This window comes from Astatotilapia calliptera, chromosome 7, assembly GCF_964374335.1.
Source record: "Astatotilapia calliptera chromosome 7, fAstCal68.1, whole genome shotgun sequence".
NCBI lineage: Eukaryota > Metazoa > Chordata > Actinopteri > Cichliformes > Cichlidae > Astatotilapia > Astatotilapia calliptera.
In genome coordinates, this window is record NC_137428.1 from 3834345 (window position 1) to 3847977 (window position 13633).

Here is a 13633-nt window from a genome sequence, read left to right on the forward strand (position 1 = left end):
CATCGCGTCAGCCTTTAACATGTGCCGAGTTAAAAGCTGTAAATAATGGAAGGTATGTTTTTTGTCTTGAAATGTTAAAACCATAAACTGTAGTTTGTCTTTTGTGCAGTATATGACTTCCATGCGTTTCGGTCTGCAGGGCTGAAGAATTTAACACGGCTCTGCGAGACGGCCCGAAGCCTCCACGGGTCAGACAGAACACATAAAAACAGGCAGCACAAACGCAGACATGTATGTTTACCCTGCATGCCTGCAGAGAGTCTCACAGAGTACAGAGAGCACAGCGCAGAACACAGATGTTTGAGGAGAAGCATCCACACTGCCAGATCAGCCCCACCATGAGACAAGGGGAATATCATGATGGAATACAACGTTCCCTGCATTTGATTATTTTCCCCCCTTTAGTTTAATTGGAATCACTTCATACGTTCACATCTTTAAGTACCTTGTTGTGGTCTCAGCTTAGTAACGTATCAAAAACTCTCCAGAAATATGCAGGCGGTTTTAAAGGTCTCATTAATTCAAAGCAGTTGGTTATTGTAGTTTTAGCAAGTTTAATGCAAAGATGAGGAAATGCTCGGTAAATTGAGAAAATACGTAAATCACATTTATCGTCCTCGTGGAAATTCTGTTAGTCTTTGCAGCAATGGCCAGATAAATGCTGCTTAGCAACAACAAGGAAGTCACCACGAATCAAAACACCGCCAAGCTCGAGAGTCACGCACCTCACATCAGCCAGGTTTGTTCAGGAGATTTAGAAAAGATATCAGTGTTTCAGGAAAAGTGGTCCACCACTGACGACTCACAAGCCTGTGTCAGGGAGGGAAACTAGGCAGAGCAAGTTTAAGGCCATCACGCTTATTCATATCCCACTATGACCTTTATGCTCTTTGCTTCCAGGTTCATCTGCAGGATAGAGTTAGGCACTCAAAATACTTTGTTTTCATGGTTCAGGTACATCCATGTCCGCCTAAAACGTTGCCCTACCTAATAAAGCTTAGTGTGAAAGTCAGAAGAAAACTGTTCTTAGGGGAAGTAAAGATCTACTCTCAGTTGTGAGAGTGTATCAAAGCACCTGGATGTGTTCGTTCAGGCCTTCACTGATGCACACACAGGGGATGTCACCCAGTATTTCAGTTTAGACAGTGCTCGGCCCCACCCAGTTTGAAGGGAAAGCGGGTGGATTCATGGCTGCATCACTGTTGGGCGCTCCGGCTTTTGTGCACCATTTCATTCTGTGAGTGAAGGTCTATTGTTCTGGATAATGGAGCGAGTGCTGTTCACAAATAGAAGCAGGAAAGACCAGAGTGAAAAACACTGGAGCCGCAGGCTGCAGAGGGGAAGCCAGATTACAGCAAAACGCCTAAAACAATGGTGGGCTGTAACGTAAAAGGTACTGTGTGTGATTTAGTTTGCACAACCGCAAAACATGTCCTTTAATTCAGAGGAAGTTTCACTGCATTCATTCACGTTTTGGGGCTTAACTTTGTACTGCATTGTGCAGCGAGCAACCGAGAGAGTCTATAGTTGGAGATGAGAGTGAAGCCACAGCACTGCAACTGTCTGGATGTTGATGTTTGAGGCCACTGACGGGATTTTGCTTGAGAGCTGCAGTCTGACAACGAAGGACGCCACCACATGGTTTTGATTTTTTGTGATCGCCCACTGCAAACTCAAACTTTCAACCACGGAGGACAGTTTTAGTCTCACGAGGCTTTGATTTGTCTCCGAGGCAGTGTGGTATATAAAGTGTTTTTAGTGATGTGCCTGGTTACACAAACACTAGTTTAAATAGTTGGGCCACCTTGTGGTACAAATTGGAACTACATGCAAGTACAGCCCGATCCACACTTTGCTCGAGCTGGTCTCTTCCAACACTACACGCAGATTTTTGGACACAGCGGTTTCTTAAGATGAGAACTTTTAACCTTTCAAAATTAAATTGGGATTTTTTTTTAAGCTTCAAAAAAACTGAGCTGAAGCCCCACAAACTGATGTGAAAACAAAGAAAAGTTTTACCATAATTACCTAAAGAATAGGAAACTTATTTCCTAAATGTAAGGGTCTGTTCTGAAGGCATCTTAAACTTACTCATTGATGCCACATAAATATCACTTCAGCAACCGAAGTGCATTTTTAGCAAATCTCAATTTTTCCATATTATAAAAGCAGACACATATACATATGCCATATACATGGACACCCGCTCTGGCTCCTATTCATTTACATCCAGATGTCACACAAATACCTCACTGTAGAAACAAACATCTGTCCCACTTGGAATCAAACATTTCCTCAAAGTTTATATAGATGCACAAAAAAAAGCACTACATTTAGTGCAGGGCTCAAGTATTACCACATGTACAGATATTACATTTCACAGCGTAAATTCTGGTTGAGCCGGATTTGAAATAAAGAAACAGTGGAGTAGAAACCTTGCAGACTTTATTATTATCATTAACAAACTGTCCAATTTTTCATCTGTACAACAACAACAAAAGAAAAAAAGTGGACAAAAAAAACCCCAAACCAATCAGGAGCTCAATGGATTCAAACAAACAAACAAGAGAGTTTTACAAAAAGATCGGTCAAATACGCCACACGTCACCCTCTGTTGGGTGCAACAGGTCGTCTGGGATGTCCTGTACAGCGGGACGGCGGTTAGGCACACTTCGATTTAAAAACAAACAAAATCTGATGGAAAAAAGGCATTTCAATGAAGCAGAACGTCTCATTTACAAGCAGAGAGGGCAGCGCTCACCACGCCAAGCTTCAACAGTTAGAAGGGGAACGGTACATGTAGTTTACAGTAAGTTATCGTCACTCAGTATCATACACATGTACATGTGATCAGCTCACGCAGGGAGAGGAGAGGCCCTCGATTTAGTGTTTGCTCACACGTGTTTATATGAGACTGAACGCCTCCTCGGGCATCGACCTGCAGGCTGAGCGTCGCAAACACGCCCTCCGAGCAACCCGTCCTCCTCTACAGAACCACAGACTATATATGTCTGTGTATATGCTTTTACAGAGCCAGAGTGACCGTATCTGGACGAGAGGGGAGAGTTGTAAACTGTGTGAGTGTGCATAACCTGCCAGTTAGTGTTAAAGGTAACATTTGTAACACTTTCACCACCAGGGGGCAGAATTCTTCCAGGGGGTGTACTGAAATATTTCTGCCTTCCCTTAAGAGACTAAGAACATGCTCTTAATCTCTTGCCTTGTTGCCCCATCTCGTGGTAAAAACTGGTATGCACCTGGCAATATCTCATGCTTTGTTAAATGCTGTTGAGACAACTTTACAGTAACAGAGTCATTAGTGGCAAGTAACAAGCGAAAAAATAAAGACAATGCCACGATTACTAAAGCAGAGACCTGTTGGATGGTTTGTTAGAAGAATTACCTGCACGTCAAAGTCATATTCATTATCATCATCATCATCATCAAAGGAGAAGACACCCGAAACACGTTCCAGAGCTCAGTGATTCCAATTAGTTGCCAGTGTCGGCACACCCTCAAAGCACCCTCACCCAACTTTAAGTCTTCACAAAGTTGGACCAGGTGAGCTACGAATGAATTTACCCAGAGTGCAGCTATGAAGGAGAAACCATCTACAGAGATCAAAATGATTTTTGTGACAAGCTTTAAACATTTTTATTTCTGCGGTAACCTTGAACACTGACTCATGCTGGAGTCGGCATCAAGTTGACAATGGCGGAACTGCATTCTGCTGCTCGACACTGCCTCAGGTGAACCTACACAACTTCTGTTGAACTGATGGATGTTAATGTTAAAATTAAAAAAAAAAAAAAATTACAATGTTTCTAATAACGAGGCCAGTGTATGTACAGTAACTGGAAAGCTCAGGCTTCAGGCTGCTCTACATCCTGGATCTGTATGATGAGAGAGAGAAAAAGAGAAGATATCCTTAATCCGGTCATCTCAGGCACACAAGCCTTACCCCCATCTGCTGCTCAGACCTCTTTCTTAGGAGGAACAGTCAACCAGTAGGAAGCAAATAAAGATTATTTGGAACCAGGAATCATGCAAAGTGACTCTGGTCAAGCCCAAGAATAAAAACACGGAGCTGGAGGCATGCAGCATTTCAAAATCCGCACTGTCCCACGTGAAAATCCACTAGTTCCTCAAGGAGTTCGACACCTGGAGGTGTTCACACCTTTGCTGCCTCCCCCCGCCCTGCCTCTCCTCTCCCTCCTCCCACCCCTCCTGCAGGAAGAAGGGAGTCTCGCTGGAGAAAAGGCAACCAGAGAACATTCAAATAATAGATGAAAAAAAAAAAAAAAAAGTAAACAAATAAATAAGGCTATGACAAAACAATATATATATATTTATAGATATTTAAAAAAAAAAAAAAAAGAACGAAAGATGTGCAATGATTCCAGTATCATTTTTACACAAAAATGTTCACATCTCTATAGTAATCTAGAATTGTTTCTTTTTTGTCTTTATTTTTTTCCTGCATTGCTTCTCAGCTTTTTCGTGCCAACCAGCACAAAACCGACAGCCACTCTGCGCGGCGATGGGCGGCAATCAAAACGTCTGGTTTCCATCCCAGTCTGAGCAGAGTGATGTTTAAAAAAAAAAAAAAAAAAATCCCACCCGAGATGGCAATGATGGGAGCAGCAGGTGGACACACACGGTGCATTTATGACACAGGCTGTGCTGTGGGAAAATAAGACACCGGATTGATGAGGTTTCTCCATCTGGAGAAAACAAACAAAAAAACCCAAGTAAAATAACCACAAGCGATTCCGGTTGTAGCGAGTTGGCCAAAGTGTGTGAGGTGCAACTCTGTGGCCCCACCCTCGCCTCTTTATCTGTGGCTCGGTCGAGGGCTGGCTGGCACCGCCCACTTGGCAGTCCCTTGGCGATAAAATCTAATATGAATCAGCACAAAAAAAAGAAGGGGGGAAAAAAGTGTAATAAACTCCAAAAACCTGTTCAAGCAGAAGGAGAAAACAATCTGGCGGCATAAAGACAGTTTGGATCTCACACACACCCTCACAGCAACACACACTCGCGCTCACACACACATACCTTCACAGCAACACACACTCTTATCAATAAAATACTGGAGTCATTAAACTGCTCTATTACACATGAGCATTTGCCCACCCTGCATTCTACACATTTACACCTACGCATTTCATTTTTTCACCTTGACTTATAACCGTTGACCTCTGACCCCACATTCTTACCAATTCCCCTCCCTATCCTTGCCCCTTAAACCAACAGCAAAAAGAGAAAGAGTTAAAAAACAAACAAAAAAAACCCCTCCAGATATATCAGATAAGAATGTGTGAAAATCTCTGACAGCTAGGATTGTGGGTAATGTCATTCCCATGTAGATGGCCCCAGCTGTGAGAGAGGGTGAAAAAGCTTGCAGGAGGAAAGTAAAGACGATGCGGCGGACTTTCAGGAGCATCAGGGGTGAAATGGCGAGGAGGTCTTTTTCAGTTGCGGTCGTTAAATATGTCCTGACCCCAGAGGGGGGGGCGGAGTCTACCTGTCCTTGAGCTCCTGAGTGACTCGCTTGGTGAACCTGCCGCAGAACAGCCCCATCATGAAGAGCAGCGCCACACCGGCACAGATCACAGTCAGGATGTAGTTCTTGGACGGCGATGTCATCACCTGCATGGCCAAGTCCCCAAGTCCCTCAGCAGGCGCCACCTGGTGGACGGCAGAGAGAATTAAAAGCCTGCGTCATTTCAGAGGAAAAATAAAAGCACCTTTAAACTTTTGTGCAAATTACTTATTCAAAAATATTTCAATAAAAAATAAAAATGTGTTCAATCGCCCAATTATGAGGTAAAAGCATGTTGAATTAAAGTAATCAATTTCAAAATAAAAGTCTCTTAAAACTGACTCAAAAAGGTCAAAGGCGACAACTTCAGGTTTAATCTTCTGTTTTCAGGTTTAAACCTAAAGCTGGTTTTAATGACCACTAACATAGCAACCTATGCTGCAGGCCTAACTTACTCTGGAGCAGGTAATGTGACGATAAGAGAGCAAGACATACAAAATCACCACCAGTCAGAGCTCTGGAAAATAGCACTCCCACTCTTGGAAGATCCTGCGATAGATTAAGTGAAGCCAAATCATGTAACTCGGTCCTTGTTATGCTGAACTTGATTGATAGCACCTGCAGACCTCCACCCTCCTCAAATGTGCGCACGTGTGTCACAGGTGTTTCCCTGCTCGGTGCGTGTACCTTGGCAGCGTAGCTCCACATATCGATGCGATCCTGAAGTCTCTTCTTGCACTCGGGCTGCAGACGGATACGTTTGTCCTGCAGCGCTTCCATCAGGCACGACATTTCTGATGGGACACAAAACTTCCATTAGATATAAATAAACTGAAAGACAAACAGAATTTGGATGGATGGATTGTAGTTTCTGTGTATTATGCAGAAGAAGCAGTTTGTTTCTGCTACCTTTTCTCTACCTGATTAAAAATAAATAACATTAATTTTGCTGACTCCTGCAATGCAAAGTTTGCCCTTCTTTTGTTCTGACGGCCGCTGAAATAAAAAGTGGGACGTTTGTTTTTCGTGTCTGAGTCACATGACTTCTGAGTGAGTTTGACTCACGGCGTCCTTTGCCGGGTGGGATGGCAGCACAGTGGTGTTTGATGTCCAGAGCGCAGGCCGTGTGAAGGACGGGGTCGACATAGATGTCCGCCTTACTCTCCTTCAGCATGTTCAACACCTCCTGCGGGGTCAGCGTGGGAGAGGAGGGAGCGGGAGAGGAGGAGCATAAATGTGTTGTTAGAAAAGCTTCTAGAAAGAAAGGATCATGAGTTGATTCTGTAGTGCGATTCCTCCTTTTCTTTATAAAAGATTCATTTAAACATTGATGCCAGAAAATAGCCACAGTTACATCACTGTAACTCAAAGAGGTACGCTTGATTTCTATCATAAGAATAAGAGTTTGTAAATGAAAATGAAATAATAAAAGAAACGGTTACTTTGCGTCTACAGCTGAAACTGAAATCCAAATGATGGTCTGTTTGTCTGAGTGGTCAGTGAAGGCAGCGGTGAGCTCGTTTTACCTTCTTACATCCTTCCTTCTTGAGCTTCAGCAGGTTGATTTTCAGACATTCCTCCACCTGTCCTGTCTGCTCCTGAGCTGCTGCCTCCTCTGTACACAGACTGGAGATCTGCAAACACACAATAATCAATAAAAAGCCATTAATGCTGTCAGAGCCCCTCTGAGCTCCTGCCTGCTCACTGTGAGTCACATTCTGGCTTCTCAGCAGCGCTTCAATAATCCATATTTTTAAACTCTGATGATATTTCTCTCTTAAATCTGTTGCCTCAGTCACGATCCAGTCATCGTTTGTTCGACATCTTCTGACAGAACGAAGCGTAGGAGCAACACGTGTGCATGAAAGACATTCATATTTTTACTCTGTTTAATTTTAGCACTTGTGTTGTTTTCATGAACATATTTAGCTGCTTTTTGCATGCATGCCTTCAAATGTAAAGGTGCACAGGAAGGTCATATCCATGTTTCCCCCCTCTAAATGATCCAAAAGAACCCAGAAGCAAGTAGAACGTAAAAGTACAGCTGATATCTGTGCAGTAATTTATTACCAAGCAGCTGGCACCTCCTGCTGGAGACATGACTACATCACAGCGAATGTCAGCCGTTTTTATTCCTTAATATTTACCCAATAAGAATAATTATGACGCATGTGCTCGGGCACAAAATGAACACCTGAGTTAGGATGGAGTGATGGGAAGAATAAACTGTGTGTCACAGTGAAAGTGGAGAGCAGCAAACCTCTTCTGCACACTGGATCTGCAGCTGAGGGTCCAGTCTGTAGTCCAACGCCGACTCCTGCAGGATGACCCGGATCTGATCCTCGCAGTCAGGAGACAAACGCTGCCACACACACAAAAATAAACTTTTATTCCACAAATAACTCCTTCACCATCTACAGGCGGACTCACCAACGCTTCTCATCTTATTGTGATTGATTAAAAGTTGTGTGGATAGAGAGCAACACTCTCTTGCAGATCCGGGGTTGCTCAAATTAAACATTTCTGAAGTTTCAAATAATTATTCAGCAGCCAAAAGCTCAGTCTTTTGTCTTCTCTGGGATCCTAATGATCCCAGACAATGAGGACATATCAGAAATAATGTCACAGGTATAGAGGTTGTTCAAACCTTCTGTTTACAATGGGCAACCAATAAGAAGAAAGCTGATTTAAGGGGGAGGGACTTAAACAGCTAGTCTCAGTCAGAGGATGAACTGAGGAGCTGCACTAAAGCTACTTCACTGGAGACAAAGAATAAAAGTACAGATCTGGAAATGAGCAGAATAACCCCCGACCCAACTATTCTTAGCTGTAAGTGTATGATCAACACCTAACAGATGAAACAAATAAATTACAGGTCCATATTTGTTGAAATAAAATCAGTTTGAATGTTTTTGCTCAGTGAAGCAGCGTCCCTAGAGCCAGTAAAACCTGGATGTGAGGTGTGAAACTAATCTAACACTGTGGTTTGGTAAAGTCAGCCGTGGCTCTCACCTGGTCAGCGTATTTAAGTTTGAGGCAGGAGATGACCTGACCCTCCAGCTCGGTTTCATCCTTGGCCTTTTTTAGGATGGAGTCACAGAACTTCGGGATGTCGGCTTTGCAGGCCTTCCTCAGCACCGGGTTCAGCCTGTAGTCTGGAAACAAACGCATAACAGATGAAAATCTGATCTCATGCTAACAAGCAACACTTCATCTGTTCTCTCACCTCGGCTTATTTAGACTTGAGCTGCTTTATTCTAATTAATCTTTCCATTTTGTGTGTGTGTGTGTGTGTGTGTGTGTGTGTGTGTGTGTGTGTGTGTGTGTGTGTGTGTGTGTGTGTGCATGCGTACCTGTGTTCTGGGTGATCTGTCGCTTGGTTATCATCTGCTTGCATTTGGGATCCATCATCTCGCTGTTCTTGTTCTGCTTCAAACACTGAAGAACGTTCTTCCCCTCTGACTCTGTACAGAAGCGCTGAACACATCAAACAGCCACGTTACATTCGGCTCAATCACAATAACAAACATCAAACCCTCGTGGACCCACAATTAAAGAAACGCCCACCCCCCCAGGCCCATATTTAACCAAAAGAAACCCTCTGAGGGGCCACCGACACCAGAGGATAATATAACGAGTCTGTGATGTTTCTGGTCATTTGATGAAAAACTGTTTTATTCTTCGTTAAATTACAAAACAGCACAGAGAAGATTGAGGATAAGCGTTCCCGATGGGCAGAGACAAACACCATCATAACCCAGAAACAAGATTGTGATGATGAAAAGACTTCAGCCAAGAGAATGTCTGAGATGATCCATCCACAACATAAGGTTAGCCATTAACACGCTGCTACATGGTCTGAATTACTCGCTAAGAAATAATCCTGATCCTAAGATTCATGTCCACAATTCAGAGTGAAGGAAACTGATCTTGTTTTTCTTCTCTTGCTTACTCTGATCATGTTCTTGCAGACTCTCATCAGCTGATAGTCAAGTTCAGAATCAACCATCTCCACCTCCTGCAGCTTGAAGACCTTCTGGTGGCATTGCGAACTCAGCTTACGCTTGTTCTCCTTCAGACACTCGATAACCTGCAGAGATGAAGCCAATAAAGACATAAATGAATAAATAAATTCTTTTTTGTACAGTTCAGACTGTTTAAAAATTTTCTTCAACTCCTTACATTCGTACTTTGTATTTTACGGATTTATCAACAAAGTTACAGGTAAAATCTACTGGCAGTAAAATTATTTTAGGTTTTAAAGCTGCCGGCTCTTTCTTAACACTTCATTCGTTCAGTGTTAAGGAAACACTTTTGTCTGCACTGTGGCGGTGGCGGCTAAAGTTTGGTTCTAACATGGTCCACAGAGTGTTTACAGGTTGTTTTTAATTATATCAGAAGAGATGCGAACGGCAAAAATAACGTTCTGGGTTCAACTCAGGAGGATCCTTCATACTCATTAACTAGTGTGTGTGTGTGTGTGTGTGTGTGTGTGTGTGTGTGTGTTGACCTGTGCATTCCCAAAGGCCACGTTCTGACACAGCCTGTTGATGTCGGTCTTGCAGGAGTCGTACAGCTCCGGTTCCAGACGGATGTCCTCTGACTGCAGACGTTTGAGGTAGATTTGGAGAATTTAAAGGAAACAGACACAAAATAAAAACTTTAAAGACACGAAGGATCTCTGCTCGCTTCAACAAAGCACACCAGAAAAGATAAAAAACACCAGATGCTCCCAGGAGGAACCTTAGACGATGCCGTTTGCTGCTACTTTTTACTCCAGGTTTGGAAAAGTGAAAGGAACATAAACTAGATCCGCTCATCTCAGTTTACTCTATTTACATTTCAATACGCACCTACTGACATCAGGGTATCCAAGTGTTATTCCATCTTAATATTTTGACTTCTTAAGTCTTTGTGCTGCATGTTTTCTATCATTATATATTAGCGTTTTCTTTTCGTAACACTTTTTCCAAGCATTACTTTATATTTGATTTCTTTTTAACTGCTTCTAATCCATTTTTGTTCATTTTCTTGTGTCTTATTGGGTTTGTCAGTCATGTGTGATGTGCTGTGAACTGCACAAAAAGGTGTTATAAAACTGCAGCTGCTGTTGCTGTGAACTAGAACCATCTGCACATGCGTCCTGATAAAGAAATATATTTTAACTGTTTTTACAAACACGGGTTAAATCTCTTTTATAAACTCACAGAAAACCAAACATACTTAGCCTAAAAATAAAGGTTCTAAAATCATTTTCTTTTAACAGCATGTTGGGCTGTTTCATACGTTTCTGGGCGGTTTCTCGCTAACCAACAGCAAACCTGAGGACGTTACACTGCCCGACTGTGACAGAGAGTCAGAGAACATACCATCTCCACCTCCTCCACCCGCAGCTGTTTACGACACTTGACAGACACTCGCTGCTCCTTGGCGTCCTGCAGGGTGTCGTTTCTCACCGTGGTGCTGAGGCAGATCACGACATCCACCCTGACAACGACAGGAAGTCACAGAGGTTCACCCGACCAGTCAGATTCAGTATGATCAGCAGATGAGAAAAAAGTAAAGCAGGAAAAGCAGAAAGTGTCCAATTCAAAGTTTTAATTAAAGAAAAAAATGAAGTAGAAAGATCTGTCTTAGGATAAACTGCTGAGTAACAGTGAAGCTCAATTAAGCAAATTACACCAAATACATTTTTGGGGAAAACCACAGCTGGAGATGGACAGAGTGGAGTTTAGTGGCCAGCATGGGTGTGAATTCATCTGACCCAAAGCTTACACACCAAGCTACAGCTACATGTTGTAGCTATGCACTGTCACCAGGGGGCAGTGTCAACATATTTAGAACAACCAAAGTGGGCTTCAGCAGCTTCAAAGTGAAACAGAGGTTTAAATAATTAGTTTTCCACTGCAGCTGCTGCCTGTACTTCTCTTAGTGCTTCTTTCATCTTTAAAAGGTGCAGTCAGTCATTTTCTGAGTTTATTTAAAAAAAAAAAAGCAAAATAAAAAACATTCATGTCTAATTACAAGTGTCCACATCCAACAATGTTAGATCCACTCCACAACTTCACTAACACCGGCTGAGCTTACCCACAGAGGAGTAAGCTCAACAGTTCACCTCAGTGTCGCTGTTATCGGTCAGAAGAGAGCTTCTCTTACTCGTCGACCGATCTTACACACACTCGTTCTACAGCCTCCTCCAGAGTGAATAGACACCAGTTGATGTAAACAGCAAACTGGCAGCCGACACTCACTACAGATGGATGGCAGCCAAAGCTATTTGTCCTACAGCAGCCACCATAGCTAGACTACATACTTCAGTCAGGAGGAGTAAGATGACAGAATTCAGTTCGCTGCAATCTAGTGCTGTAATTTTCCCCCTCGGTGAACTTCCTGTTGAAGCCCACTTTTCAACCTGTATTGTATGTAGAAAGAAAAACTATGCAACAGACCCTGAAGTGGTCTGCAAATCCAGCACTAGGTTCAGATTAGCCTGTCTAAAACCCATCTTTCAATATTAACTGCAGACCCCTGCTGGCCTGCAGCATGCCTGCCAGGTGACAGAGGTGAGAAGGCCCAGTAAGCAGCGGACTGCTTGAGAGACCCTCAGTGATCTGCAGACTTAAACTACAGGAAACCAGTAAAGATCCATCCACAGGTTCATGCTTGCAAACCTGAAAAGCTCTTTTTCCATCATCATAACTTGGGAGTTATGATTTTCACAGACATCCAATGGACACGAGTATCACCATAGCTAATTATGCAATGCAGATAAATTTCTCCAATGCATAGAATAAAGATCTGTGTGAATGTAGCATGCAGTTCAAGGAGCTTTGAGTGGTCAACATCAATGCATAAATATACATTTCCACCAACTGCAGTGTTACAATCTTAGGTTTCTACAACATTTACATTCTCAAACCCAGAAACAACAACTTAGAAGTGATCACAGAGCAGTGCGGAGTTCTAAGGCTTGTGAGTCCAGATAATTTCCTTTAAAAAATATCCTACATGTGAAACTGTCCTCAGTGTTTGGACTGCTGGATGGAAAAAGGCTGCTGGCAGCTCACAGTATAATTCAGCCATCGGTCACACTCTGAAACACAGAGAGCTGGAAACCTCAGCAGGTCTAACAGGACTGTATCTGACTGGACACCACTAACACGAACACCTAAAAACTGAGGGTATGTTTAGAAAAACAACCCAATCAGACAGTAGATTCAGATTGTATGGTCACATATCCAATCAACTGTTGGACATACTGGTGCTTTTTGTATTTGTGATATCTTCTATGGCTGATTTTGCTCAAGTCTGTATTTGTCTTACTTCTTCTTGATGTTGGGACACAGTTTGAGGACGTCTTCCTTGCAGGCTGTCTTGAACTTGTAGGAAAAACGGAAATCTTTAACCTGAATCTGTGGACAGGCGGAAGGGCAGTCAGAGCAGTTGGTTATTAATGATTTCAAGAAGCTGCAGGAATATTACAGCCTTTCTAAACTGATAAGATTTTGCATAACAAAACATTAGGAGCTCATTCTTCTTCTACTCCTGCACCAACACATTTCCATCAGTCTGCTCACCAGCTGGAAGTGTGTCACTCCCACGGCACACTTCTCATTCATCTCCTTCTGGTGTTTGTTCTGAACCAAACAATCCATCAGATCACCAGAGTCGATCTGGTTATCAGCCACCTCCTGCCAGGCGCACAGAGAAAAGGAGAAGGAAGACTGAACTCATCGACAACTTCCTCTGAAATATGTTGAAACTGACAAAAGTAATCAACATGCTGTATTTAGCAGAAGATGCTTTGAAAGAGCTGTGAAAAATGTGCTTCTCCTCTAAAGTGCCTTAATAATTTCCTGCACACTGCATAGATGCAAGATGGTTCAAGTGAGTTAAAAAATAAAAGTCACCGTCTTATTCATCTGATCAAAAATAACCTCTCAGTGTGACGAGAACTTGTTCATGAGCATTTTAGCAAAGTACAGCGAGCTCTTCGTGTGGCGCCAGCTTTGACCAAACACAGAAACTTTGAAATTTTGTTTTGTGGTCAAGAACTTAGACCACACATGGGAAAACCCAGGTCAGGGA

At 42.7% G+C, this 13633-nt stretch overlaps 1 protein-coding gene across 4 annotated transcripts in view; it reads right to left on the reverse strand.

The window, feature by feature from the left end:
• Nucleotides 1-2428: 2428 nt before the first annotated feature.
• LOC113025114 (Golgi apparatus protein 1-like) overlaps nt 2429-13633 on the reverse strand; it is a 37161-nt gene continuing 25956 nt past the window's right edge. For 2 of the 4 annotated variants that reach the window (XM_026172547.2, XM_026172544.2), the window contains 13 exons: nt 13123-13236; nt 12869-12957; nt 10915-11032; nt 10056-10148; nt 9498-9635; nt 8899-9022; nt 8558-8700; nt 7806-7907; nt 7072-7179; nt 6611-6731; nt 6233-6339; nt 5528-5691; nt 2429-4898 (listed from right to left, as the gene is read on the reverse strand). In XM_026172547.2, coding sequence (XP_026028332.1) covers nt 4835-4898; nt 5528-5691; nt 6233-6339; nt 6611-6731; nt 7072-7179; nt 7806-7907; nt 8558-8700; nt 8899-9022; nt 9498-9635; nt 10056-10148; nt 10915-11032; nt 12869-12957; nt 13123-13236 — 1485 coding nt within the window. In that variant the 3' untranslated portion in view covers nt 2429-4834. The remainder of the gene's footprint in view (nt 4899-5527; nt 5692-6232; nt 6340-6610; nt 6732-7071; nt 7180-7805; nt 7908-8557; nt 8701-8898; nt 9023-9497; nt 9636-10055; nt 10149-10914; nt 11033-12868; nt 12958-13122; nt 13237-13633) is intronic. The other 2 variants (XM_026172546.2, XM_026172548.2) reach the window with 2 other exon arrangements.